This window comes from Bos javanicus, chromosome 12 (genome assembly GCF_032452875.1).
Source record: "Bos javanicus breed banteng chromosome 12, ARS-OSU_banteng_1.0, whole genome shotgun sequence".
NCBI classification, from domain to species: domain Eukaryota; kingdom Metazoa; phylum Chordata; class Mammalia; order Artiodactyla; family Bovidae; genus Bos; species Bos javanicus.
Genome location: NC_083879.1, coordinates 87,146,229 through 87,172,798, shown reverse-complemented (window position 1 = coordinate 87,172,798; position 26,570 = coordinate 87,146,229). Strand labels below are relative to the sequence as shown.

At 58.0% G+C, this 26,570-nt stretch overlaps 1 protein-coding gene across 2 annotated transcripts; it reads right to left on the bottom strand.

The window, feature by feature from the left end:
- Positions 1-822: 822 nt before the first annotated feature.
- Positions 823-26,294, bottom strand: TMEM255B (transmembrane protein 255B). 2 transcript variants are annotated; one of them, XM_061435468.1, is made up of 9 exons: positions 26,115-26,294; positions 20,473-20,612; positions 17,449-17,511; positions 11,616-11,705; positions 11,161-11,241; positions 9,948-10,033; positions 9,369-9,528; positions 7,731-7,874; positions 823-5,077 (listed from the first exon to the last, which is right to left on the bottom strand). In XM_061435468.1, exons 1-9 carry the CDS (start codon positions 26,167-26,169, stop codon positions 4,931-4,933), a joined length of 966 nt encoding a protein of 321 aa, XP_061291452.1. In that variant the 5' UTR covers positions 26,170-26,294; the 3' UTR covers positions 823-4,930. The 2 variants fall into 2 exon arrangements, with proteins under 2 accessions (XP_061291452.1, XP_061291451.1); XM_061435467.1 differs by lacking the exon at positions 26,115-26,294 and having other exon boundaries at positions 20,473-22,238.
- Between the last annotated feature and the right edge of the window lie 276 nt (positions 26,295-26,570).

The window sequence follows — 26,570 nt, the reverse complement described above, 5'->3', positions numbered from 1 at the left end:
TGGGGTGGGCAGCCCCGGCCTCGGTGACGGCCCTGCTCTGAGTAGCTGCCGCTTACACCGGGGTTCTCAGCGTGCTTTCTGTTCAATTTATAGTAGTCATTCAGTTTCGTGATTAAAGAGTTTGAGCAAAGAGGAAAGAGAAAGGCAGGTGCCATCCACGAGCTGCTGAGGAGTGAGGCCCTACCCACTCCTCTCGGGGCACCGGGAGGGCATGCCTGCTCCCAACAGCTCAGTGTGCTCTCCCCACGCCCAGAGGGGGCGAAGGACTGTCAGAACAGGAGGGCAGGCCTGGGGGGTGCTGGTGACTGCAGGCTCCCAATGCTGCTGATAATGGGTGCCTTGCTAACTGAGCACGCACGGTCCCCTGGCCATGCTCAAAGAGCGTGTCCTCTGTGATCCAGCTCACACACCAGAATGGTCACTCTCCAACAGTGTGCAACCCAGCAGGTTTTAGCACCTTCACAAGGCTGTGCACCCAGCACTTGTGTCCAGTTCTAGAACATTCCATCATGGCAGCAGGGAACCGAACATTCCATCATGGCAGCAGGGAACCCTGTTCCCATCAACAGCCTCCCTGGCCATCCCACGCCCCAGCCTCCAGCCTGCCTCCTCGTCTGTGACCAAGGATGAGGCAGGTCACTCAGCAGAGGTGGGCCCCACCAGGACCCACCCCGTGGTGGTGCCTGGAGGCACAGCAGTTACACCGCACGAGCATCAGGCCCAGGGAGAGCCTTCTGGGCTGGGGAGGAGGTGGGCCCCACCGGGCCCCACCCCGTGATGGTGCCTGGAGGCACAGCAGTTACACCACGTGGGCATCAGGCCCAGGGAGAGCCTTCTGGGCTGGGGAGGCCTTGGCAGAGATGGTCCCTGGGAAGGGTGCCTGGAGCATGCTGAGGCCAGGCCGGGGCAGGTGCTGTGTGCCAGGCAGGGGAGCTGCCCCAGAGCCTGGAGGGCAGGAGGGGGCACACAGGATGTGCGGGGGAGGGAGTCCCGGGGGCCGGGGAGAGGGCCTGAGCCACCAGCAGGCTGGGGCTGAATCGTTCACATTCTTTATGGCTGGGCTGAGGGATAGAGACATTTTTGTGGCCTGAGCAAAACTGCTGGCTTTGGAGTTTAATACTTTTTATCAGCTCCAGGCGAGATGGAAATACCTGGCGGGGAGACAGCACGGGCGGGAGACGCAGGTGTGGACAGTCCGGGGAAACGCTGAGCCCGCTGAGCCCACCGGCAGTCGTGTCCAGGGTCACAGGTCAGCCCACGTTCTGGGGCGCAGGTTTGCTGCAGGTCTACAACTGCTCTGCCGTTTGCTCCAGGGGCTGCATCTTCGCTCCCTGCAGCCCCGGACCAAGGTCCTCCCCGTCTAGTCACGTTGGGTCCGGGAACCACTGAGTAGATTGACATCGCAGACCACAGACCCCGGCTGCGCTGAACTTCGCTTCTTAAACTCTGGGCGGGTGAGGCACTTGCTATGGGACCCCGGATGGGTCAGCGGGGCCGGTGGACATCCTGACCTCAGGCAGCGCGAGGGGTGAGCCCTGGTCAGACCCCAGCGGAGGCCCACGCTGAGCTCTGCCGTTACCTGCTGAGGAAGCCAGAGGCCTGGGAGTCAGTCGTGGGATTTCTGGCTCCAGGATGCCCCCGGCTCGGGGCTCATATCCGAGTGCAGAAACTGAGGGGGCGGGACAGGGCACCAAAGGAGAGGAAAGAGAACTCCTTCCTGGTCTCAAGCACCACCCAGCCTGTGGACACGGAGTTTCTGCTCAGGTGTGGCGCCCCGCCCTCTGGAAACGCTGAGCCGACCCCCAACGAGAGCAGCTCTGGGGCTCGGCCCCGATGTCCTGTCTCCTCTCCTCTCCTCTCCTGCTCTTGCCTGGCAGGGTGGGCACCAGGTCAGATGCTCCCAAAGGGCAGGATGCCAGCGCCCCACAGGGCAGCAGCTGAGCTGGCGCCAACACCAGGGCACCAGGGAAGCCAGGCCCTCCCCCCAGAGGCTCTAGCCTCGGGGCCACAGAGGGTCCTGGGATCAGGCAGTATCCCCGCCTTGACCGACACTTCCAGGAGTGACGACAGTGGACACATGAAGGTGTGTTCACACCACAGCACGGAGCCCAGGATGGCTGTAGGCAGAGCAGGAAGCCCTCATGCTGACCCACAGCCCTGTGCCCAGAATTCACTTTCAAGCAACACAGTTGAAGGCGTTTAAACATCACGTGTTTCTGCACTTTGAACCCAAAACACTGAGTAGGTGAAATTAAGGATCCCCTGGACAGGAAGGACTCCTCCTGCAGCCCACCCGACCCAGACAGACACAGTCTCTCTGGCTCCAAGGAGCGCTTGTCCACCCAGGACTGTGAGGTGTGGTTTGTGTCCTTTGATGCGTTCAGGGCGGCGATCGGGGAGGGCAACTGGATGGGCACGCCCCGACCCTGAGCAGGCCACTGGGTGCCACACACTCAGAGCCCTAAGTGCCTGCAAGGTCCACCAGGTGTCCCCGGGAAGCGGGGACAGACTGTGCATCTGCAAACAGACGCCACGAAGGGAAGGAGGGATGACAGGACCTCACCTGATATGAAGCAAAGTGAGCAGACACGTGTGACGGGGCTGGGGAGGGGGCTCCTGGCCACTTCCCCTAATGGCGGGAAGCCAGGCGTGCCTGCAGTGGGGAGGGAGGAGCTGGGCCCTGGTCCTCAGCCTGCTGGGGTCACTCGATGGCTCCTGACTTGTGACCAACACCCTGCCATACTCCTCAACATAAAGAAATGTCTCAGTGACTATGAAACTCTATGAAAAGCCTCTAAATGTGTATGTGTAACTTTTGCCAAGTCAGGAGTTTGCCTCCCTGCCTTTGTGATGAGGACGGCTCACATTAGGGAGAGGACAGCAGTTCGTCCCCACTGCGGTCCGGACGCCCCCTTCCTTCCCTGCACAGGGCCCCCGCCCTGGGGCTTGGGGCGCACACTCAGCCTCTCCAGGCCCCAAACACCTGCCATCGTGACGTGACGCCCCCAGAAGGGAGAGCTTTGCAGAGAGGCTAAGTCCTCAGCCAGCCAGCCAGCCAAGTGAAGGACGTTTCAAAGCCTCCACACTGTTTCTCAGTGGCCACAGGGTCCCCCTCAGCCGATGGAATTACTCCGCCTAAATTTTGCTGGGTTTGTTTTTAACAATATGCCCAAAGCGAATCAAAGAATTCAGCAGGATTGGTCACGATGACTGACCTAAAATTCCAAATTGATGAGGAGTGGCCTTGCGGGGTTTGTAACCTTTGGAGCTAAGATTCCAGGACAGCAGGGGGTGGGGCCGTGTCCTGCCCACAGAGGCCGCAAGGCCAGTGCCGGGCTGGGCCCACCCGCAACACGGGGCTCGTGAGCCCACATCTGACACAACACAGGCGTGTTCGCTTTACCGCACTTTGCACACACTGCCCTTTTTGTTGTTGTTACAGACTGAAGGTTTGCGCCACCCTGAGCGGACTGAGCCTGCTGGCACATTTTTCCAGCAGCGTTTGCTCACTTCGTGTCTCTGTGTCCCATTTCAGTAGTTCCTGTGATATCTCCTGTGTCTGTGGCCTCTTGTCCCGGAGCTCAGCATGTGTCCTGTGATACCTCAAACTCTTTATTATCATAGTTGTATAGTGACTCCTGATCAGTGGGCTTTGATGTTACTATTGTGGTTGTTTAGTTATTTTTTAGCAAGAAAATGTTTTCAATGAAGCGATGTACCTCCTTCCGGCAGACACAACACTGCTGAAGGCAGACGGGGGCGGGGGTGGGGGGACGGGGCCGACACCACCCGCCGCTGCCGGGGCCAGGGAGTCCGTGCCCACCCGCCCTGCTTGCTCACCCCGGGGCCAGACACTGCACAGATCCCTCCCTGCTGTAGAGACGCATCCACTCGCTCGGAAGAGGGAGACGCGTGTGAACCTAAGGACCGTCCTGAACGTGGGGGCTGGAACGGGTCAGTTGGACGGAATTGCGTCCCGGCCGGCAGGGGGCGCCGGAGACCGCGTCTTGTTGAGACTCGGCCGCCTCCCCCCTCTTCCCCCGCTCCCCTCCCCTCCCCCACTGCTCCTCCCCTCCCCCCCACACCGCTCCTCCCCGCCCACTTCCCTTGGGCTGTAAGTGGGGGGGACTCAGGTCTATGAGCAGCTCCAGGCCTGCGCTCACCTGCTTCCTCAGGCGTGTCTGGGTCTTTACTGGGCACAGCTGCTCCCAGGTGGCCCCTGCGGGGGTTTCTCAGCAGAGACAGCCGGCATCTTAGGGGTGCCTGCTCTGCAGGCTGGGGGCCCATGTGGGGTACCCCCGCTAAGGACCAGACCCGGCTCTGCTGGACACCCCGGGGGCTGACAGTCGGACAGACGCAGCCCCAGGAGCTCGCCGCCCCCCAACCCCCGGACACCACTGGAGCAGAGCCCACGCGGATCCCCGGCCTGCACAGGCCGTGGACGCAGAGCTTGTACTCGAGCCGGGAGGACTTCCCTTGGGCAGACGCGCACCAGGAGGGCCGCGCTGAGGGTGGCCACCCTGCCCTCCCCGGGAACGCACACACGTGAACAGCACGTCTCCTGGGAAGCGGCCCTCACCGCGCACAGCCACACTTCCTTCAGTAACGTGCATGATGACAGATGAGGAGGACAGAAGAGAAACGAAACTGCTCTGTAAGTGGTGAGGCCAGAGCCCGGCCGCTTCAGCGGGAATTATAGCTCAGCTGGGGGTGTGGTCTCACGGGGCGGGGGGCGGCGGGAAGGGGCGGAGCGGCCTCACCACTGGGGTCCCCCGCATGATCCTGGCCTCTCCTGCACTGATGAGCCAAGGAGGATCTGCAGGAGGGTCTGTAGGGGGGGTCTGCAGGAGGGTCTCCAGGAGGCAGCCACAGTGGGGAGGGGGCTGCTTTGAACAGACCAAACTACTGCTTTCCATCTCCACCCTCTGCATCACGGTGTGTAGGGAGGGGGCTTCTCCCCGGGGAGGAGGTGGGTGGGGGCGCTGAGGGGGTGCCGGCAGCTGGAGCTCGGCTGAGGCTGTGAGTCCTCGGGCAGAGGGAGGTCGGAGCCACGTGAGGCCGCGAAGCCACCGGGCAGCTGCAATCAAACAGAAAAGCCTCCTCAGCCCATGGGAGCCCCTCAGAGCCCACTTGGGCTCAGCCCCCAGGCCCAGGCCCGCAGGCGGTGACTGCTCCTGATGAGGCTGAGTTCCCAGGGGCCACAGGAGGCCCTGATTCAGCCCCACGGGGCCCCCACCTCGCCTGCGGGACACTGGTCTCGACACTCAGAGGGTGGCCGTCGACCACCTGACACTGGACACATGGACATGTGAACCCTGTCCCAGGAAAAGGCTGCCCAGCTCGTGTGGGGCCTTGGGCTTACTCAATGCTTCATATTTTAAGGGGAAAACCAACATCAATGTTTTCCATAGTGCGTGATGGTTAATTTTATGCATCAACTTGGCTAGACTACAGTCAGTGCCCAGGTGCCAGACTGCCGTCTCGATGTCATCTTGAGGGTGTTCTGTAGCTGTGATGAGCATGTAGACCAGCAGCTCACACTATCTGTTACAGCTGGGCCTCATTCGATCAGTTGAAGAGGAATGCCTGAGGTGCCCGAGCAGAGGGAATTCCACCTCCAGATACCTTCAGATGCAAACTGCAAAACCCATTCTTCCCGGGGCCTCCAGCCTGTTGCCTGCCCTACAGATTTTGGACTCTCTTCCTCTAGCTCTCCATTTCTCTACCTGTGAGTCTATACATGTACCACCTCCATCTATAAATACATCTTTCTGTGTGTCTACTCTGTGCAGACACGCTACTAGCTCTGTATCTCAGGAGAACCCGCACTAACACACCTAGAGGCAAGTGATCCTGCAAAGCAAACGCTGGGGCCTGGCACAGCTTTTAAACAAACAAAACTCCCAGTTTTTTTCCACCAGCCAACAAACCTCTTAAATTTCTCTTTTTTTCTTAACTTCTAAGGGTTAGAAATGCCTGCTTAAAACCAACATTAAGTAAGTAAAGCAAGCAACCCCTTCTACAATGGGACAAGGTGAGTGCATGCAGGCTCTGGTCTGCAGTGGGGCCGAGTGGGTCCTTGAACTCCACCCATCAGGAGCCCAGGGCCAGGGGGCACCTGCCTGCCTGCCCCTCCTCCTGGAGACCCTCTAAGGGGGCTCTGGGATCCAAGGGCCCTGGGCCCCTGCCCACCTCTGTTGCTTTCTCTCTCTCAAATTCACACTTCTTTCTGACCTTAGATGACAGAGGAAGTCTCTAGAGAACATCCTCTCAGGTCAGTGGGGACCGCAGCTCCCACTGTGCACGTGCGTGCTCTGTTCTTCATTGGAAATGAGCCGCTGAGAGAACCAGGGAGTAAACCACACCAACCACAGAATCAACCAGTGGGAACCACAGAGGAGCTGGCAGGAACCAATGATAAATCAATAAGGATCACAGAGCAAATGACCAGGAACCATGAACCGAACAGATCACCATGGACCACAGAGAAAACCACCAGGAACCACAGACAAAACCACTAGGAAACAAGGAACAAACCGCCAGGAACCAGGGAGGAAGCCACCACAGAGCAGAGTTAAACCAGGCTCTGCTCACACAGGTGATACCATCAGGAGGGCAGACAAAAGTCCTTAGTAAAGGGGGCGAGGCCCTTATTTACCAGATGCGAGGCCCTTAGTGACAGTGTACAAGGGCCTTTTTTACAGGATGTGAGTTGATTATCGGTGGGTCCTTATTCCTGCATTTCCTGACCAGGCAGCCCAGGGAGTAAGGAAGGTGAGTTCCCTTCTGTGATTTCTCTTTTGACTAACTGCTCAAAACAGCCCCCGACAGCAGCTCACTCCCCCTGTCGTGTAGGAGTGTTTTCCACTGCCAGTGACTGGACAGAACACTTGCAGAGTCCCTTTCCTCCTCCGCTGGGAGCCATCTGTCCTTTTCCTCCTGACGAGACACACACGGCATCTCCTTGGAGTCTGATTACTGCTGTGCGTGGAACTGTGCTCCTACACGTGCTGCTGGTAAAAGCTGATCAGGCCCTCGTCGTCATCGATACAGACCAGAGGATGTGCCAAGACCACCCCCCAAAACAGAGGCCCTCTGCCCCCGAGGCCACAGGACAACAGTCGAGGGCACTCTGGCCATCACGCTGGGGCTGCACCGGTGGCTGGTGGCAGGCCCGGCGATGCTGCTCTATGAACAAGGCTTCGCCCCACACGCCTCCTCCCACAGCACCCCAAGGCCTCCAGAGCTGTGTGAGAGTGAAGCCTGCATGGTAGCCGCTGTCGAGGTGGGGAATGGCTGGAGGTTGGAAACCCGCAGGCACCACTCGGGGACTCTGGCACGTCCTGGGGGCCAGGCAGCTGGCCCGCCCAGTCGCTCTGGCCAGGAAACTGCAGCCAACTTCCGGGGGACCCGGATCGGGGTTAGGAAAGCTGAGGCCCCGAAGGGTCAGCTGGCTGGGTCTCCAGGGCCACAAGGAGCAAAGGACACCCAAAACGCACCCCTGGGGCCGTCGAACGTCCTGAGAGGGGCCTCGGGACGCCCTCCGTGTCATCCCGCCCCCTTGCTGGTCCACGCCAGCTTCACCACCCCCACCTAATCAGGAGGGGGAGCCACAGACCCCGCACTCCTTCAGCCCAAGCCCCCGGCCCCCGGGTCCCACCTGGGCAGCACGTCCCAGGTGAGGGCTGCCTGTGACGTGAGCCCCGCCCCGGCCAGGGCACTCGGCCTACCTGGAGGGGCAGCGGGTAGGATGAGCAGGTCGGGATGGCTGGGGGCCTGGGGCGAAAGCCCGAGCAGGCCAGGATCTGCTGGGCGGGGTCGTAGAGGACCCGAGGTGCCGTGGACGGGCCGTAGGCCAGCTGGGCCAGCGGGACCTGCCACAGAGGATGGAGATGCATCAGTCGAGCCTGGCTCTGGAGAGCTCCGTCCGGCGGTCATACAGGAGACAGCCGTCATCCTGTAGAGTCCCCAGGTGACAGCGTCCACGTCCTCCCATGGGTCTCCCTCTGACCAGAAGTAAAGCTCACCTGGGACCTGCCTCCAGAGCCCTGACAGCAGAGACCTTCGGGTGGCGAGTTAAGTGTCTCCGTTTAAGATAATTCTTCAATTATAAGACGCACTACACTTAGAAGAGCATCTACTCATAGGTGTAAATTCTAAAAAGTCACTTTGCTTGCTTCTCCTAACACCCAGAGCTCTGGGTTTGCGAGAGGAAGCTGTCCAGCACATAGCTTACACACAGCTGCGTCCTGTGTAATGAGTGGCCTTTCTGGGAGGTTGCCACATTCCCCAGAGAAGCTTCAGTGGTTCTATCACAAACTCAGTGAGCACAGGACCCATTCTGGGAAGCCCATCGGGCTGACCACCGTCCCTGGGGACGGACCAGCCACCTCCGCCAGGCTCGCAGGGCCCGGAAGCAGACACTGTGCGCCTATGGAGTCTAACCTCCCTGTCCTCGGAGACTTGCCAGGGGAACACTCTGACCTGCAGGAGAAGCCCCCCAGAGATTTGCCAGGGGAACACTCTGACCTGCAGGAGAAGCCCCCAAGAAGGCCCCACAGACCCTGGCTGTCCCAGGGGCAAGAGGACCAGCTGGTTGCCGAGGTTTGTGACCAAGCAGAAAGCGGGCCTGGGGTCTGCAGGGCAAAGTGGGAGCCAGGGAGAAGGGTGGTTACGGGGGCACCGGGGACTCTCGTGGTCTCCCAGGACTCATCTGGGGTCAGGAAACCTTCCAGAAACACATCACAGCTCTTGAGAGGCTCCAGGCTAAGCTGAGAGATGCGGGCGATAGCCAGTCTCCGGGGCAGCGGTAACAAGCCCCCCGTCGGCTGTTTGAGCGGGGGAGGCGCTGGGGTCTGGGCCGCGGGGGGCCATTTGGAGGTGCATTCACACTGCCTTTACTCTAAAGCTGGGTGACGGGAGCATGGCTGCTGGTGCGGGCGGTTGTGGGCACGCCCAGGTGTCGGGGGCCTCACGTGCGGCACCTCCGGGGATGGGGGCAGTTGTGGGAGGTGCCCCACAGGATCCACTCGAGAACATGGCCTGGAGAAGCCAGTCCCCTGGGGAGGATGCCAGCCGTGGGGAGAGCCACCCAGACACTCAGGCAGGCTCTCGGGAATGCACACGGAGTCACCTGTGCCTGGGGAAGTGTAGGCCCGAGCCCCGGACCCACAGGGAGGAGGCGCTGGAATTCCGCAGGCCTCGGGCCAGGGAGGTGTGGCAAGGCCTTTGGGGATCAGGCTCCACGTCCTGCTCTGTCCCTGAGTGGGCTCAGGCCGCTCACACCTCAGGGAGGACACTCACACCTCAGGGAGGATGGGCTGAAGGGCCGAGGCTGCGGTTAGCCTGGCAGGGGCGAGTGTACTCACCGCGTCCTTGAAGGCCCCCAGGACGGCAGCAGTGATGACCCCCAGCAGCAGCCCCAGGACGTTGAGCACGGCCGAGGCCCAGAGCAGCCAGTAGAGCTGGAGCGCGTCCCAGCAGGCGCCGACGCCCACAAACTCGTGATAAACGGGGGGGCTCCGGGTGCTGCATGGCAAGGGGCACGCGTCACCTGCAGCCGTGGAGGCGCTGCCTGGGTGGGCAGGGGGGGCCCAGGGCCCTCGGCAGGGAGACGCAGCAGGCAGCGGGCCCCGAGGCTGTTTTCACCCGGGAATGCCCCAGGCCTCTGAGCAGAGCAGGACACACTGCCCCGCTGGCCCCACATGGACCCAAAACTCCAGGGGTCCTAGGCTTCGGGGGGCAGTCCCTACAGAGAGGAGATTTACCTCCAGGAACTGGACCAAACCCTGGAACAATCCCTCCAGCGTCGGGTGGGGGGCAGGGCATGAGGCTCTGAAACACCCCAGGGCCCCGCTCCTGCGTCCAGTTGCTTCCCAGGGAACCGCACTGACACGCCTGCCCAGGCCCCAGGCCCGCGCCCCCTGCCCTGCCCTGCGGCCTCTCACCCCTGGCAGTCGTAGAGGTCACAGCAGTAGCAAGTGTTGCTCTTCACCTTCAGCGGACACCCACCGTTCGGGGAGTGACAGGTGACCTGCAAGCAGAGAGGCAGCCAGGCGCCCACACCTGCCCTGCCCTGCCCTCACCCTCACCCAGCTCTCTGCCCCCAAGCCAGGCAGCCGCCCCTCCCGAGTGCATACTTCCTGACCCGCCTGGTCTTCTACCGGCTCAGGTGCAGAGGCTGGTAGGCAACACAGCCTCCCTGCTGGGGGAGGTAGGGGACCAGGTGACCAGCGCCTGCTGCTGGACAAGGTGGGGGAGAGGGCCTAGGCTCCGTGCCTCCAGGGAGGGACCTCTCCAGGTGGGAGACCCTCCAGGGAGGGACCTCTCCGGGTGGGAGACCCTTCCAGACCTCCCAGCAGCTCCATCTGACCAAGCCAGTCCCCACACCATAGAGGCCTCCCCTCCTTCCTCAGCGATTTGTGACCAGTGTCACGAGCCAAGCACCCCCATGTGGGCGGTAAGTGGAGCAGAGACCACCCAGCTGCAGAGGGAGGCTGGGGACCCTAGGGAGGACTTGCGGGGAAGAACGAGCATGAGTGAGGACCGGGACTCGGGCAATGGCCCCCACTGACCAGGACAAGGCCCCAGAGCTCCCTCCAGGAGTGCGGGCCAGGCCCTCAGAGAAGGGGTGTCCCACATGGGCAGGCAGCAGCAGGCGGCGTCCCCAGAAGCCACGAGGCCTCAACCACGCGCCTGCTCCCACCTTCTCCCCACCACCCGGCCCACACCCCTCCTGCCTGACCTCTGCACACAGCGTCAGAGGCTGTGTTTAACCAAACTGACCAATCTTCACAGACAAGACAGTGAGATAAGAGATGGCAGGACAGAGGGGGCCACGCAGCCACCACACGCCCGTCGCTCCCAGAACAGATGTGAAAGCACGCTGTGTCCTCAGCCCGGGACGGCCAGCAAGCTGGGGCCCACGTAAGCACTAATTAGTCAATAAAAGGCTCATCTCAAAAACCACACAGACTGGACAAGTGGATGCGGGGCTACTGTGAGTCCAGGGTGAAGGTGACGGCAGATGCCCCGCTCCTCACCAGACACGTGGTAAGACAGGTCACAGACACGCTGGGGCCAGGACAGTCCAACGGGGACAGGGCCATGTCCCCGGGACACAGGCTGCGGGTCAGAGAGAGGACGAGCTCTGGCCCTTACCTCCGTCTGGTGGGCGTCATGTAGGTAGCCAGCTCCGCTGGAGTGGAACTGGCACCTGCCCGCCATGAGGGGCCTGGGCTCCTGGAGGGAAGTGGAAAGGGCAGCCTCAGCACAGATCGGCAGCCACCCGCAGTGAGTTCAGACCTGTCACCGCAGGCTCCGAGCCCGAAGGGGCGAGGCCATGGCCAGTGAGAGCCCCCGGGGGATGCGGCAGGAGCACCACGGCTCACCCCAGAGCCACGGAGAAGGTGGGGAATTCGGGTCTAATGGCGACTGGCCACGGTGGGGGCAAGGGGAAAGTGGGGAGGACAGCCCAGCGACCGGACAACACAAGGGCGCGCAGACAGTGAGGGTCACCGAGCTGGGTTCCGCAAGAGGAAACTGAACTTTCGACAATCTCTTAAACGCACACAGCACCTGAGACCTGAACCAGGACAACCCGGGGGAGGACTCACAATGTGCCGAGCGGCGAACACGCCATCCACAACGGCGCAGCAGAAGGCCGCCACCACGCCAAAGCTGACGAACACGATGGCCGCCACCAGCTGGAAGCAGAGACAGGAGCGGCTCGGGCGCGGCGGAACCTTCCAACGCCCCCCTGCTCAGGTCCCAAGGCCCCGCGGAGCCCCGCAGCACCTCCCCGGGGTCCTCGCCTGGAACCCCACAGCAACTCTATAGGATCCTTGCGCAGGGTTCTCTCCTGGAACCCTGCGGCAGCTCTGTGGGGTCCTCACCTCCCACCATTGCTGCTGGTGACCCACCACCCTGGCCCGGATGCCCCCTCCAAGCAAGGCCTACCCGGTCACTTGCTTGTTTCATGGGGTACGGGGGGTGCAGGTACACAGGGAGCTGTCATCCCACCACACAGCCTCGTGGACAAGCCAGGGCCTCCCAGAGCCTGGCAGTTCCTTGCTGTATCAAACTCTGCTACCAAGACCCTGACTGCATTCCACAGAAAAGCCTGGGCTCAGACACGAGCGTTTCTGCAGGACGGGCTCTGGGGACCCGGGGCCACAGGTGCCAAGGGATACAGTGGGCACCTCCGCATGCCAGGACCCAGGGGACGAGTGGGCCCTCCCCCACAGCCTGATGCGCGCCCCTGATGACCCCGAGGACGCTGCCCAAGGGATACAGTGGGCACCTCCACATGCCAGGACCCAGGGGATGAGTGGGCCCTCCCCCCACAGCCTGATGCGCGCCCCTGATGACCCCAAGGACGCTGCCCGCTTCCACCATGTGCCTCCTCCGATCTAACAGCACACAAGCCTCACTCTCACTCCCCGCGTTTCTATTATTCATGAGGCTAAGAACCTGTCCTCTTGTCTCAGATCGGCCATCTCTTTAACACTTTTTTTGATATTTCTTGTGAAACGATTTCAGGTTTATGAAAACAAAGAGCAAAAGTGGAAATTTCCCACGTGCCCTCCTATTAGAGTCGCTGGTGTCAGCCCTGCACCAGGACCCCTCCAAGAGCCACGCAATCCACAACGTGAGGGCGTGTTCTCCGTCTTGGGAAGTGTGTAAAGTGACCGGAACTTTCACCCAAACTTCTGTAAAACAAGCTGCCAAGTAGAGTACGACACTCATGCACATGGCAGCTCATCTTCAGCTTCCAGAACGTGGCCAGAAGCGGCCCGCTCAGCCACGGGGCTGTCCCAAGGGGCAGGTGGCCGGGCGCCTTCCTCATGGCCCCTCCTCACTGTGCAGGTACTGGGTCTGCCCAACACCTGGCCAGAAAGCCTGCTCCAGTGGACAGGCACACAGCCTCCTGGAGGGCGCTGCACCCCCGCCACCTCCCCCCAAGGCCCTGCAGCGTCCCCAAGCAGCAGAGCTGTCCCTAGAGATGGCTCTGCTGGGCCGGCAGGTCTGCGTGCAGCCATCACTGGGCCGTCTGGGGAGTGGGTGTCTGCCCAGCCCATGTGCCTAAGCTGAGTGCTGGCCCCGGGCTGAGGACCCTGCCAGTCTCATCACAAATGGGTGTGTGAGCAGAGCTGTCATCAGGCCCGCTGCCCTGGTGAGGCCTTCGGGCACCACCTGACGACCTCACAGACCCGCGCTCCTCGTCCTGGCTGACAGCTAGCTCTGAACTGCAGTCTCCGCCAAAAGACCTTCACACCACACCTCCACCCAACTGCCTCCAGGCTTCACAGAAAGCACACAAGTTCCAAAGTACCCTGCCACGCAGGGCTGCCTGCTGCAGATGTGTAAACATGGTCTGACTCAGTTTGCACAGGTCCCCACGACCTGAACGTCCTCATCAACCTTCAGGAAACGTTAGAAGCCAGTGCTAGCATGATCACAAGTGTGATAAACCCGGCTCAGGGACAACCGCACGTGTGGAATTGCCCGAGAACCCAGAGTCCAGGCAATGGTGCTGGGAAAGACATTGGAAGTCCTCTCCTTCAAGCCCTAGGCTAGAAATAGGAAACCTGTCAGGACAAGCGTTAGGAGAGCGTCCTCTTAGCCAAGACCTGCATGTCCTGGGCTCCGTCACAGCTCCTCATCCTTCCCAGGCCTCGTGGCCCCCTCCAGCTGCTAGTGGTTTAACATTAGCAGAAGGACCACTCACCCCTCAGAAGGTGCCTCTCCTGTGTGAGGGTGGCCAGACCCCACAGATGTTGCAGAGAGGATGTGTCTGTTGCCCTGGCAACCATAGGAAGCTCTGGGTTATGTTGTGAATGCACCTCCCTGTCCAGTCGGGATCTCTTCTCCGAGGAGAGGGACAGCTGTTACTCAGTAGCTAGAAGGTCATCTTCGAATCTCTGCTGGGCCCACCGTCTACATTCCAACAAGGGCAGGTGATTTTAAAATGCAAATACCAAGCAGATGAGGTTGTGATATGAAGAGGGCTGCCCAGAGCTGGGTGGAGACGGGGTGCTTCGCCCCAACAACAGGGTCCAGAGAGGACACAGCCCAGCCAGGACCCAGGAAAGCGAGCATTGTGAATCCACACACTGAAAAGGAGAACGACCACAGGCCTCAGGCAAAAGCTGGAATGTGGACCCGTCTCATGCTATATACAAAATCAACTCTCAGTGGTAAAGAATCTCTCTGCAATGCAGGAGATATAAGTGAGGCAGGTTTGATCCCTGGATGGGGAAGATCTCCTGGAGGAAGGCATAGCAACCCACTCCAGTATTCTTATCTGGAGAATGCCATAGACAGAGGAGCCTCGTGGGCTACAGTCCATGGGGTCACATAGAGTCAGACATGCCTGAAGCGACTATGCAGACATGCTCAGACCAGACTTAAACGTAAGTGATAAAACTTCTAGACCTTGGGTAATCTTCATGACCTTGGAACTGGCATGAGATTCTTAGAAATGACACCAAAACATAAGCAACAAAAGAAAAAGTGAGCAAAATGGGCTTCATTAATACTGAGACAGGACTGGAAAAGGTCAGTTTTCATTCCAATCCCAAAGAAAGGCAATGCCAAAGAATGCTCAAACTACCGCACAATTGTACTCATCTCACACACTAGTAAAGTAATGCTCAAAATTCTCCAAGACAGGCTTCAGCAATATGTGAACCGTGAACTTCCAGGTGTTCAAGGTGGTTTTAGAAAAGGCAGAGGAACCAGAGATCAAATTACCAACATCCGCTGGATCATGGAAAAAGCAAGAGAGTTCCAGAAAAACATCTATTTCTGCTTTATTGACTATGCCAAAGCCTTTGACTGTGTGGATCACAATAAACCGTGGAAAATTCTGAAAGAGATGGGAATACCAGACCACCTGACCTGCCCCTTGAGAAATCTGTATGGAAGCAACAGTTAGAACTGGACATGGAACAACAGACTGGTTCCAAATAGGAAAAGGAGTACGTCAAGGCTGTATATTTCCACCCTGCTTATTTAACTTATATGCAGAGTACACCATGAGAAACGCTGGGCTGGATGAAGCACAAGCTGGAATCAAGATTGCCGGGAGAAATATCAATAACCTCAGATATGCAGATGACACCACCCTTATGGCAGAAAGTGAAGAGGAACTAAAGAGCCTCTTGATGCAAGTGAAAGAGGAGAGTGAAAAAGTTGGCTTAAAGCTCAACATTCAGAAAACGAAGATCATGGCATCTGATCCCATTACTTCATGGGATATAGATGGGGAAACAGCGGAAACAGTGGCTGACTTTATTTTTCTGGGCTCCGAAATTACTGCAGATGGTGACTGCAGCCATGAAATTAAAAGACACTTACTCCCTGGAAGGAAAGTTATGACCAACCTAGATAGCATATTAAAAAGCAGAGACATTACTTTGCCAACAAAAGTCCGTCTAGTCAAGGCTATGGCTTTTTCTGTGGTCATGTATGGATGTGAGAGTTGGATTGTGAAGAAAGCTGAGCACTGAAGAATTGATGCTTTTGAACTGTGGTGTTGGAGAAGACTCTTGAGAGTCCCTTGGACTGCAAGGAGATCCAACCAGTCCGTCCTAAAGGAGATCAGTCCTGGGTGTTCATTGGAAGGACTGATGCTGAAGTTGAAAGTCCAGTACTTTGGCCACCTCATGCGAAGAATTGACTCATTGGAAAAGACCCTGATGCTGGGAGGGATTGGGGGCAGGAGGAGAAGGGGACGACAGAGGATGAGATGGTTGATGGCATCACCGACTCAATGGACATGAGTTTGAGTAAACTCCGGGAGATGGTGATGGACAGGGAGGCCTGGCATGCTGCAATTCATGCGGTTGCAAAGAGTTGGACACGACTGAGAGACTGAACTGGAACTGGAATACTGAAAACTTTTATGCCTCAAAGGACACCGTCAAGAAGGTGAGAAGACACCCCAAGGATGGCTGGAGCCCCTGAAGGTCCTCTGTCAGATAAGGGACTTATGTCTGGAGTACACAGACCTGACAAGACGTGACCGAATTTAAAAAAGGCCAAAGGACCTGAATAAACATTTCCCAAAAAATGACGTACAAAAACCAACCAGAACATGAAAGCAGCTCAGTGTCACTCATCAAGGAAAGACAGATCCACGACAAGCCCCGTCACACCCACCAGAGTGGCCGGCGTGAGACAGACAGCACTCGCCCTACTCTGCGGGAGCTCTGGCTGGAACCCTCTGAGGAGCTGCCAGGCTGTTTTCCAGAGAGGCGCCACCTTCCCCACATCCTCACACACCATGGGCGCCCAGTGCAGCCACTGCGGCACTGATGACGCCGCAGGAAGACGGAAGCACGTGTAGAGGCGGAAACACCAGCACCATCTGCTGTGAGACGAGGCAGAAACGGCACATCCCTTCTGAACCTCACAGAGGCCTGCCACACTGAACCAGCAAAATCAACTAGCATTCTTATAGCTCTATTTCCCAAAGGGGTACATCAGCAACACAGATTCCAGATGGAAACACTCAATAAAAATCAGGTTTGTAGCACCGATCAAGGCTGGCATGCATAGCCCACAGACAGACAGCTGTGGACATGTCCTCTGCAAAGCCCTGTGAACCACAGTCCTCCTGGCTCTGTGCTGATCCTCTCTCCCCAGTCTGGGAGAGGCTACGCGCTATCATACACCAGAGGCAGGAGAATATGCGAGGGCTCCTGACTCAAGCACAAATGCTCACACGTGCGTGGTTTTGCCTGAAGTTTATCCACAGTGACTTAAACTAGTGACCAGCCCTACACTTTTCTTCCTGTGCCCCAACCTTAGCTGCTAAGACACCACATGAAGCTGTGGGACATAACCCACAGTCCCAGGGGTGGGGCTCACTTAGACGAGGATGTGAACGGCAGCCACTCAGGCCCGAGTCTGGACTTACAGTGCAAAGCTAGGGGCTGATTCTCGGGTGCTGGGTTGGGGCAGGGCTTTCCTAGGAACACCTACAGCTAGAGCTGTGAGGGGGACATGCCCTGCCCACATCCCACCCCCCCAGCCCCCACACTCCCCCCAACACTCCCCATCCCCACACGCCCCACCCCCACACCTCCTCTATACTCCCCCCACACTCCCCACTGCCCACACCCCCCCACACTCCCCCCACACACTCCCACACATGCCCCACTCCCACACCCCCACACTCCCCACTGCCCACACCCCCCCCCCCACACACTCCACACCCCCACACTCCCCACACCCCCCCACACACTCCCCACTCCCACACCCCCACACTCCCCACTGCCCACACTCCCCCCACACACTCCCCACACACGCCCCACACCCCCCACACTCCCCACACCCCCCACACCCACACCCCCCCCCCACACCCCCACCCCCCACACCCCCCCACACCCCCACACCCCCACACCCCCCACTGCCCATATTTGAAACAACACACACTCTCACCATTTGTTTCCTGTTCTCCATCAGGTTGATGCCGATAATTCCTAAGAAAGATCCAAAGCCCAGCTGACGCCAAAGGAAAACAAGGGAGAGAGCGCTCAGGTTACAGGCCTGACAGCCTAAAGCGGACACGGAGCAGTGACCACCCACCTCAGGACATCCCATCAGAGAGCACGGCTGGCCACCCCCACCGCCGGGGCTGGAAGCATGAGTGGTGGGGATGGGGTGGGCGGTGGCTCATGCCCGACGGGTGGGCCTCTCCAGAGCCATCAAAGCCGGCGTAACAGTGAAGCTGCCGTGTTCCCAACCGTGTTCTCATCTTGTGTTCAAATACCTGAACTCCTACAGTGACAAACTTTTTTCTTGGGCTCCAAAATCACTGCAGACAGTGACAGCAGGCATGAAATTAAAACACACTTCCTCCTTGGAAGAAAAGCTATCAGCAACCTAGACAGCGAATTAAAAAGCACAGACATCACTTTGCTGACAAAGGTCCGTCTAGTCAAGGCTGTGGTTTTTCAGGTGGTCGTGTATGGATGTGAGAGTTGGACCATAAAGAAAGCTGAGTGCTGAAGAATTGATGCTTTTGAACTGTGGTGTTGGAGAAGACTCTTGAGAGTCCCTTGGACTGCAAGGAGATCCAACCAGTCCATCCTAAAGGAGATCAGTCCTGAATATTCATTGGAAGGGACTGATGCTGAAGCTGAAGCTCCAATACTTTGGCCACCTGATACGAAGAGCTGACTCATTTTAAAAGACCCTGATGCTGGGAAAGATTAAAGGCAGGAGGAGAAGGGGATGACAGAAGAAGAGATGGTTGGATGGCATCACTGACTCAGTGGACATCAGTTTGAGAAAACTGTGAGAGATAGTGAAAGACAGGGAAACCTGGCGTGCTGCAGTCCATGGGGTCGTAAAGAGTCGGACATTACTGAGTTGAACATATCACTGAGCTGAACACTGAGTAATGTGAACAACACATCATTGAACCAATTCTGGGAAAAGAGCGTCACGGGCCCCCACCCCAACACGGAGAACATCTTCACGGGGACCCGTCCTCTGTGTCAGGGGCCAGAGAGAGGCCCATCCCAGGGTTTCTCCTGGACCATTAGAGGAGGACGGCTGACCTGTTGGGGAGGATCAGGAAGCCGGAAGGGCTGTTCCAGACAGACAGGCTGACACCCGTCACTCAGCTGAGCAGGCGGTAACTCCCGGGACCATCCGCTCGCCCCCCGGCCTTGGCTCTTCGCCCGGGGGGCGGGTGACGTGGGTGCAGGGGGGAAACCCCCGGGCTGTGCACGTCTCAGCGCCCAGGGGTGCAGGCAGCCTCACCCCACCGTGCCCACCCCGGGGAGAACGTCTCAGTTTCTGAAGAGTGGAGTTCCAGCAATGCCGGGGCTGCTGCTCAGAGCAGTGGGAGACAAACCCCTTGGGGACACACAGAGCGGCCTGAGACCCGGCTCTGGAGCCCACCAGACGCTGCCCGCGGCTCTGCCTGCCTGCTGGCTTCCGAGTGACCATGAGGAGCAGGCGGGGGCGGCCAGCAGGGCTGGGGCATCTCTAAGGCCATGGCACCAAACTTAATGCATAAACGTCAGACCTACCTGTGTCCATGAATGTCTTCTCTGTGAGGACATCCATGAGACAGACATGAACACACAGATGCAGTTTTCATCAGTAATTTAAAAATTCTCAAGCAGTACAGAAAGACGAGCATTTTCTTCCAAATATTGCAGTCCTGCTCCACCATCCAAGACAGCAAAATCCCCTCCAATATAAATAAACTAAAATACGTCTATTGTTGCCTTAAGTTCCATGTTTTCAGATTTGAAAAAAATTCTCTTTCCAAAATGTTGAGGTGTTTGTACCCTCTCGCCCAATTTCTGCTTGAGACACACCCTTCGCCACAGGGTTGGAGCTGTGTGTCCCCAGAAGTGATTTTCATCCTCATTTGCCTTGAACAAAGCTCATCTGTTGTGTCCACCGTTTGCCTTCAAAACCATCCTGCTGAAGCCAATTCTGCCCTGGTTGATGCCCAGGAGGCAGGTTCTCTGCAGAGCGAGGCTCTGAACACACCCGGGGCGTTCTGAAGGTGAACTCAAGGTGAGCTCCTGAGCCACCGAAGCTTGGAGAACACGGAAGACCTCCTCGCGGCTGATCCTGACGCTCTGCGGTCACCTGGAGGACACGTCCTCTCAGCCGCCAGCCCCAGCTCCCGCCGCCGTCCAGGACACAGGCCAGGAAGCCAGATTCTCGAGAGATTTCACTGAGAACACCATCCGCACAACACTGCTCGTGGGGGTTTACTCACAAAGGTAGACAGGGAGGTAGCGTAGATTCATGCAGCAGAAAGTACAGAAAGAAAGAACAACACAAAGACGGAACGAGGGTGTTTGTAAAACACCTTCATCCTTGCTAAAATGGCACCAGGATCATTAATCCTCTGGACTCTTAGTGAGAAATTAAATAAGCTTCATCTTTAAGGTCTGTTCATCTCTGTGTGAGACTCTGCCCCGGGCATCGCGTCTGATAAAGGGCAATGTCACGGCGCTCCCCGAGTGCAACGCCAGCGCCGGGAGCAAACGTTACTGCCAACAGTGCACACGACCTCATAGTTCAGAGCCTTGATGACCCCGGATTTGGGGGCTGCTGTTGCCAGGTCTGGCCAGGCCGTGACTTTACCGCAGGGGGTCACTACCCAGAGGCAGAGATGTGGACCGCATCAGCTCATTTTTCTGCTGCTCCCGTGCGGCCGTATCAGCGTACCTCCATCCAGGCTTCGTGGCCTCTTTTAAAGTCCAAGTCCAGTTTCTGAGAGGGTTGGCTCCCTCTGGGGACCCTGGGGAGGGCCTATCACACTCCTTGGCTGTGATTCCTTTCCCTCCCCACTGCTCAGGACCCTGCACACCACGATGCAGCCAACCACCTAAACTCCCACCTCTGCGGGGCTGGGGTGGTGTGTGTCAGCACCACACGGAACCGTAGATCCTGGGCCCCCAGACCCGCCCCCAGGGACCCGACACTCACAATGATGCCGGGGTAGTAGCCGCCCACGGTCACATTTTCAGTCCTGGTGGTTGCGGCCAGGCCGACGGTCAGGATGGAGGCGGACACTGCCAGCAGAGCCCCCACAAACCACAGGGCCGTCTTCTTTCTTCTCACAAACTCTGCCGGGGGAGGACACAGGAGGAGCCGGTGGGTAAGGTGCTGGGCTCGGGGAGGGTCCCGGCACCTCGCAAGCATCCCAGCAGCTCTTGCCAGCAGCCCTCTGCTCACGGGCAGGGCCTGGGATGCACTCCCCAGGGACCGCGAGTGTCTGCCTCCATCCTCCCCGCCCCAGTCCTGAGAGCAGGGACCGCTCGCCGCCCCCTCCCATGCCCAGCCTGAGGTCTCGCCCGCTGCCTCGCTGTCACCTGGTGAACCACACAGACCCCACTGGTCCTCCTGCACGGCCGCCCTCACCCGGGCCTCCGTCAGACCGCCTACAGTGAGAACAGGAGCCTGGCCACCCTCCCCCCGAGGCCCCCGCTGCACCCAGAGTGTCTTAAGCCACGGTCACCATGCACGCGTTCTGTGTCCACTTCCGTAACGCTGCCTCCCAGACAATGGGCCCTGTGGGGGGTGGGCGGTGCTCTGCCTCGTTCCCCGACACCCCCTCTTGCCTAGGACGGCGCTTGCACATGGCGGGTTCTCAGTAAACACTGGGCTGGCCAAGCCCTCCCCAGGTCCCAAGTCCCCCAGCCCTCCACCCCGGCCCCAGCCCACGGCAACAGCCAGGCAGCCACTCAAGCAGGGGCCTGGTGCTCCCCAGGCCTGGACCCCACCCCAGCTCCAAGGCTGGTCGGAGGACCTCTGCACCCTGCCTGGACCAGGCCATGCAGGCTAGGCACAGCAAGGGCGCCTGCCCCCTCCGGGCCACCCATGAGTCCACGCTGCTCTGAGTTCGCCCTTGTCCCAGGCTCCACCCCAAGCCAATCCCACTCGCTGGCCCACCTCTAGGTCTCGGCTTAGCACCAAACTCACAAGACATCGAATGGGAGGCGCAAAAAGTATAAAAGTGTGCAGAGCTCACCACCACCCACCTGCACATCTGCCTCCCTCTCCCCCTGTCAGCGGGGCCCATTATTGGATGTGGAAATGGGCCAGCTGAGAGGTGGCACTTCCCAGCCTCTTCTGCTGGGTAATTACATCCTCAGCAAATAGTCTCCATCTCAACAAGGGTGTCAGCTGGAACCTCCTGGAAATCTCTTAAAGGAACCATTGCCTCCGCCTTTCTCCCCTTCATCCTTCCCACAGCATGGAGTATGAGCACAGAGACCGAGCCCCTGCAGCCATTTTGCTCTGCGAGGAAACCTCAACAAGGGAAGTCACACCCAGAGAGAGGCAGAGCAGAAAGACAGCCCTGGCTCACCCACCTCCAAACTCTGCTTAGGTAACAGAATCACATCTCCAGACTGCAAGGCACGACTGTGGATGCCCTGGTATCTGTAGTCACAGAACTCAAGAAAGCAAGAAAGGAACCCTTCCATCACTGGCACCTCCCTCCCCCAAGCCTTGACTTCTGGGTTTCGTGTGGAACTACCTTCCCCACACGTGTCTCAGGGAAGGCAAGAAGTCTTGTTTACAATAACCATAATTGTAATACTAATAATTATTACCGTAATCAAATCTCAGTTACTCCCATCCCTACGTGGTCATCAACAACCACACAACAGAGCCAAAGACAGCCAGGCAGAGGGCCGGTGAGAGACCCGCACGGAGCCCAGCCAGGCTGGCATGTTCTGCTTGTTGCAGAGTTACCTGTCTTGATGCCTGTGACTCCAGAACAAAATGGGATGAAAGAAAAGCGTGGTGCTTCTTCCCACACCAAAGTTTTCAAAATCGATGGGTTTGTATGTGTGTTCGCTGGGGAAGCAGCTGTGCATTTGACCACAACCACCATCTTAGATCTGGACCATCCCACGGACAGAGGGGCCTAGTGGGCTACAGTCCACGAGGTCACACAGAGGTGGACATGAGTGACATACATGTATACCATCTCAGATGACCGCAGTCCCCGCCAGCAGCACTCACCCGCCTCCGCTGCTCTGGACTGTGCATCTGAAGATTTACACGCTGTCTGGAGTCCAATCAGCAAAGCTGAACGGCAGGCCAAGGCCATGCCACCCAAAACCAGATTGTCACATACTCAGAAATAAATTACCCAAAACCCTGAGTCAACGTGCTGACTCAGAATCGCTTGGTCAGCCTGGGAACACTGCTCTACCCACTGGCCTGGCTGGGGCGAAGCTCTCCAGAAGGTCACTCCATTCCGGAGGCCCTCCACCCTTCACCTGCTCTTTCACTGCTATTTTCCGATAATTTTTATTACAAATATATAAGACCTGTTTAGGGTGAACCATTGAGAGGAGTGTCCACAGCACGCACAGCCCAGGTGTGAGCGGACGAGGCCCACCTTTGGGCCCAGCGGGCCCGGGGTCCCCGCGGAGGGCTTTCCCTCATTCACTGCTGTTCGCTGCATCGTCCTGGCACAGTCACAAGCATGCAGAAGCAATCACTTATTTTTCCTTGCATATTTAAAGCCTGAAACCAAGGATTCAAGTAGAAGCTGGTTTCCCCCGGAGACTGAAAGGTCAGCGGTTATGACTGATCTGGGGTGTCTTGTAGGGGGAAGAGATCATGGGAAGGCAAAGCCACTTTGACAATGGGTGAGTGAGAGAAAGAAAGTTCCCTCCCCACGGGCGACACCCTGTCCTGGGTGATTAACTTTAGCATGGCAGGTACATTGAAATAAAGGACGCAAAAGTTAAAAACACATCTTCTACGGTTTGGAAAATTAACGACGCTGTTACCTTGGACACTGACGTGACAACCACACCAGTGACACAGGGCTCTCCAGCAGCCAGAGGGGCCCTCTAGCCTCCACCCTGCCCACCTGGCCCGAGGCTCACCTCTCCTACGTGCTGGCCACCCTGCCCAGCCCCGAGCCCCATAGGGGAACCCACAGCCGTGCTGTGTCCTGGGCAGTGCTCGCCCTCGACCACTCTTCCCGAGGGCCCAGACCAATCTCGGTTGTAAAGCATATTTTAAGAGCAGGAAGATGCCGGAAACAAAATTTTATGGGACTAAGTGTTTGACAAAATTATCAAATGCCCTCCTCCTCAGAGGGCTTTGCTATTTTTACTATTTTAATGCATTATAGGTTCGTTATGCTCAAAATAATTAACTGACATCTCAGTGCCTGTTTCACACCACCGATCCGACTGTTGGACCTGATCTCTTAGCTCCGTGAGCCCATCTGGCTGACCCCTCGCCTCCCTGCGACAACACTCTGGTTCCGAAGGCTCCTCAGCTCCACTTTGATCGGCCCCTTTAGGAAGCTGCATGATGAGTGGGTATAGAAGGGCACCCACCGGATGAATGGTTTTTCTGGGGCCTCGTCAAGTCCGTTAGTGACGTCCTGACAGGCTTCGTCAAAGGCGTCTCCTTCAGGACCATGTGAAGCTTCCTGGAACCATCTTCAATCTAACTGCACCATTTCACTGCATTTTCCCAAGTCTGACTTTCCCTGTGAAACTGCTACATGATAAACAGCACAGGGCCCAAGCAGCTCTTTGTCAGGATTGTGTGGTAGCTTCTGAGGGAACGTGAGGTCTGGGAAGACAGCAGACGGGGAAGGGATGGTTCTGAGCGGCCTTGTTTCAATGACACAGGCTGCAATATCCAGACTCCAGGCACGAGAGAGACACTACGGCAGATCCCAGCCTGCACTCGGCGTTTAAACCTGGGACTTCACGTAACATCAGACAATGAGAAACGAGCTCAAGAAAAGACGGTGGGCCGCTCCTGACCATCACACATGTGCACTTTTAGGTCAGGTTTTGGAGAGGAGGTGGGGGCTGTGCTGGAGGGAAAAACCAGACTCCCTGACTTGTTCCTTCCTGTCCCGTCAGCAGAAGTCTCACATGCGCATCGTTTCAACTGAAGCAGCGTAAGGCTGTGCCCTGACTGTCAGCTAAGTTCTCAACCATTAGGCTTATAGCTGTGCTGGCAATTTACACGACTGTGGTGGGGCTGCCAGACACGCTGAGTGATTGCAGGTGCCCCCACCCCTCTGACCCTGCAGAAGCAAGACCCTGAGAGCAGGGGCCATGGGGTTCTTGCTTGACATGGGGTTCCCACACCTGTATCGCTTCATGCTGAATGAATGAATGATCTGCAAGTGGGGATAATGACAACTCCCTGCTCGCCTGCCGTTTCACTGCTATAGGGTGCAGTGAGAGAGCATAAATGAGGATTCTAGACGTGATTTGATGCATGTGATAGCTAGAGGGTCATGGTTGGTGTTAACATTAAGATGGCTCAGCCCAGTGTTTCTCCCCTCCCAGCCTCCTCCAGCCTCCCCTTCCAGCCTCCCCTCCCCTCCCAGCCTCCCCTCCCAGCCTCCCCTCCCAGCCTCCTCCAGCCTCCCCTTCCAGCCTCCCCTCCTCTCCCAGCCTCCCCTCCCAAGGACAGAGTAGAACCAGTCACTGTCCCACCCTCTGCACCTTCTTCACTGAGTGGAGCTGGAAGCATCACAAAGTGTTGGGGGGTGGGGGCAGTCACCTAGCCACCCACTCCCAGCGGACAGGGCCCAGGCCGCCCAGAAAGAAGGAGCTTGTTTAATCACCTACTCTTAACAGCGGCCGTGGAGACAAAGCAACTGTTCCAGGGAAATGGACCACGACACAGGGACATGCCCTCAGCCAACAATTTCCCTTTTATTCCACTTTTACACAGAACACACCCCCAAGGGTGTGAACCCAGAAATGTAAGGCAGAAAACACCCATAATCCCATCCCAGCCACACTAATGTTTAGTATTTTTAAGTAAAAAACCAACTCTTAGCATTTTTTAAAGTTCCTCCTCAGAAGAAAAATCTAAAATGTTATTTTTAAATCAAGTCATTCTAATATAATAATGGAAATAACCACAAGTATTTAATAACTATAATAACAACTATCTGTTAGCATCAGTAACTGTTTGCATTTGGTTTTAGAGAGTGTTGGTCACAGAATTGTTTCTTTTAGAAAAACTCCTAATTCCTCGGTTATCATTTAAAAATCAAGTGACATCACTAATCTGGTTTTTAAAAAGACTTTGCAGGGCTGGGAGTTAAAACCCGCATTTCCTGCTGGATGGTCTGTGAAGCCCTTCAGGACCCAGGCGTCTCTGCACCCATCCCAGAGCCTCTTCTCTTTGGAAGTCTTCCCGCCTCCCCCGTCAGGAAAACAGCCCCCTCCTGGCGGCCTCCGGCAGAGAATACAGGCGCTGGCCTCCTGTGTCCCAGCCCCGGCTTGGCTGCATCAGGCTGGGAGGGAAATCCTTGAAATTATGGAATCGTCTGGGGAGGGCGCGGGGAGCCCAGCAGCCCAGGGAAGCCCAAGGAGAAAGAAGCTACCTGGCCCCAGGAATGACCTTTTCCTAGAAAATTTTGGAGACTGAAGTTGGGTGGAAGGATGAAAACAGAGTCCGGCTTGTGCGGGCCATGGTTTACTGTCTGCAGTAGAAGACGGTGGAGAAGAGGCGGCAGAGGCCCGCGCAGTCGGGACCCTCAGATGAGAGGTGGGAGGGGGCCCGTGGGAGCTCGGGCACCGGAGAAACGGAGCCCGGCTCACCTGCGCGCTCACCTGTCGTGTCCAGCAGGGCCAGGGGCCCGGGCACCGGCGGCGGGAGCGGCTGCATCCCAGGGCTGCTCTCCCGCTGCTGCGACAGCGACCGTGGGGCGCGGGGCCGCGAGGACCAGCCGCGAGCGCGGGCCCTTAGGTGCGCTCCGTCTGGCCGCAGCGTCCCACCCGGCCCCCGCCTCGCCCCGCCCCTCGCCTCGCCCCGCCCCTGACCTCGCCCCGCCCCTGACCTCGCCCCGCCTTGCCCCGCCCCTCCCTCTGCCCCTGCCCTCGCCCCGCCCCTCACCTTCGCCCCGCCCCTCGCCCCCGCCCCGCCCTCGCCCCGCCTCCACCCCCACCCGCCTCAACCCCGGCCTTGTCATGGGCAGACCCTTAGAGGTGGGACGGTAGGTAATGTTGAGAATCTGCGGGAAGGGAGCTCCCCTGGTGTGGCCACACTGACACCGGTGTTTGGAAAGG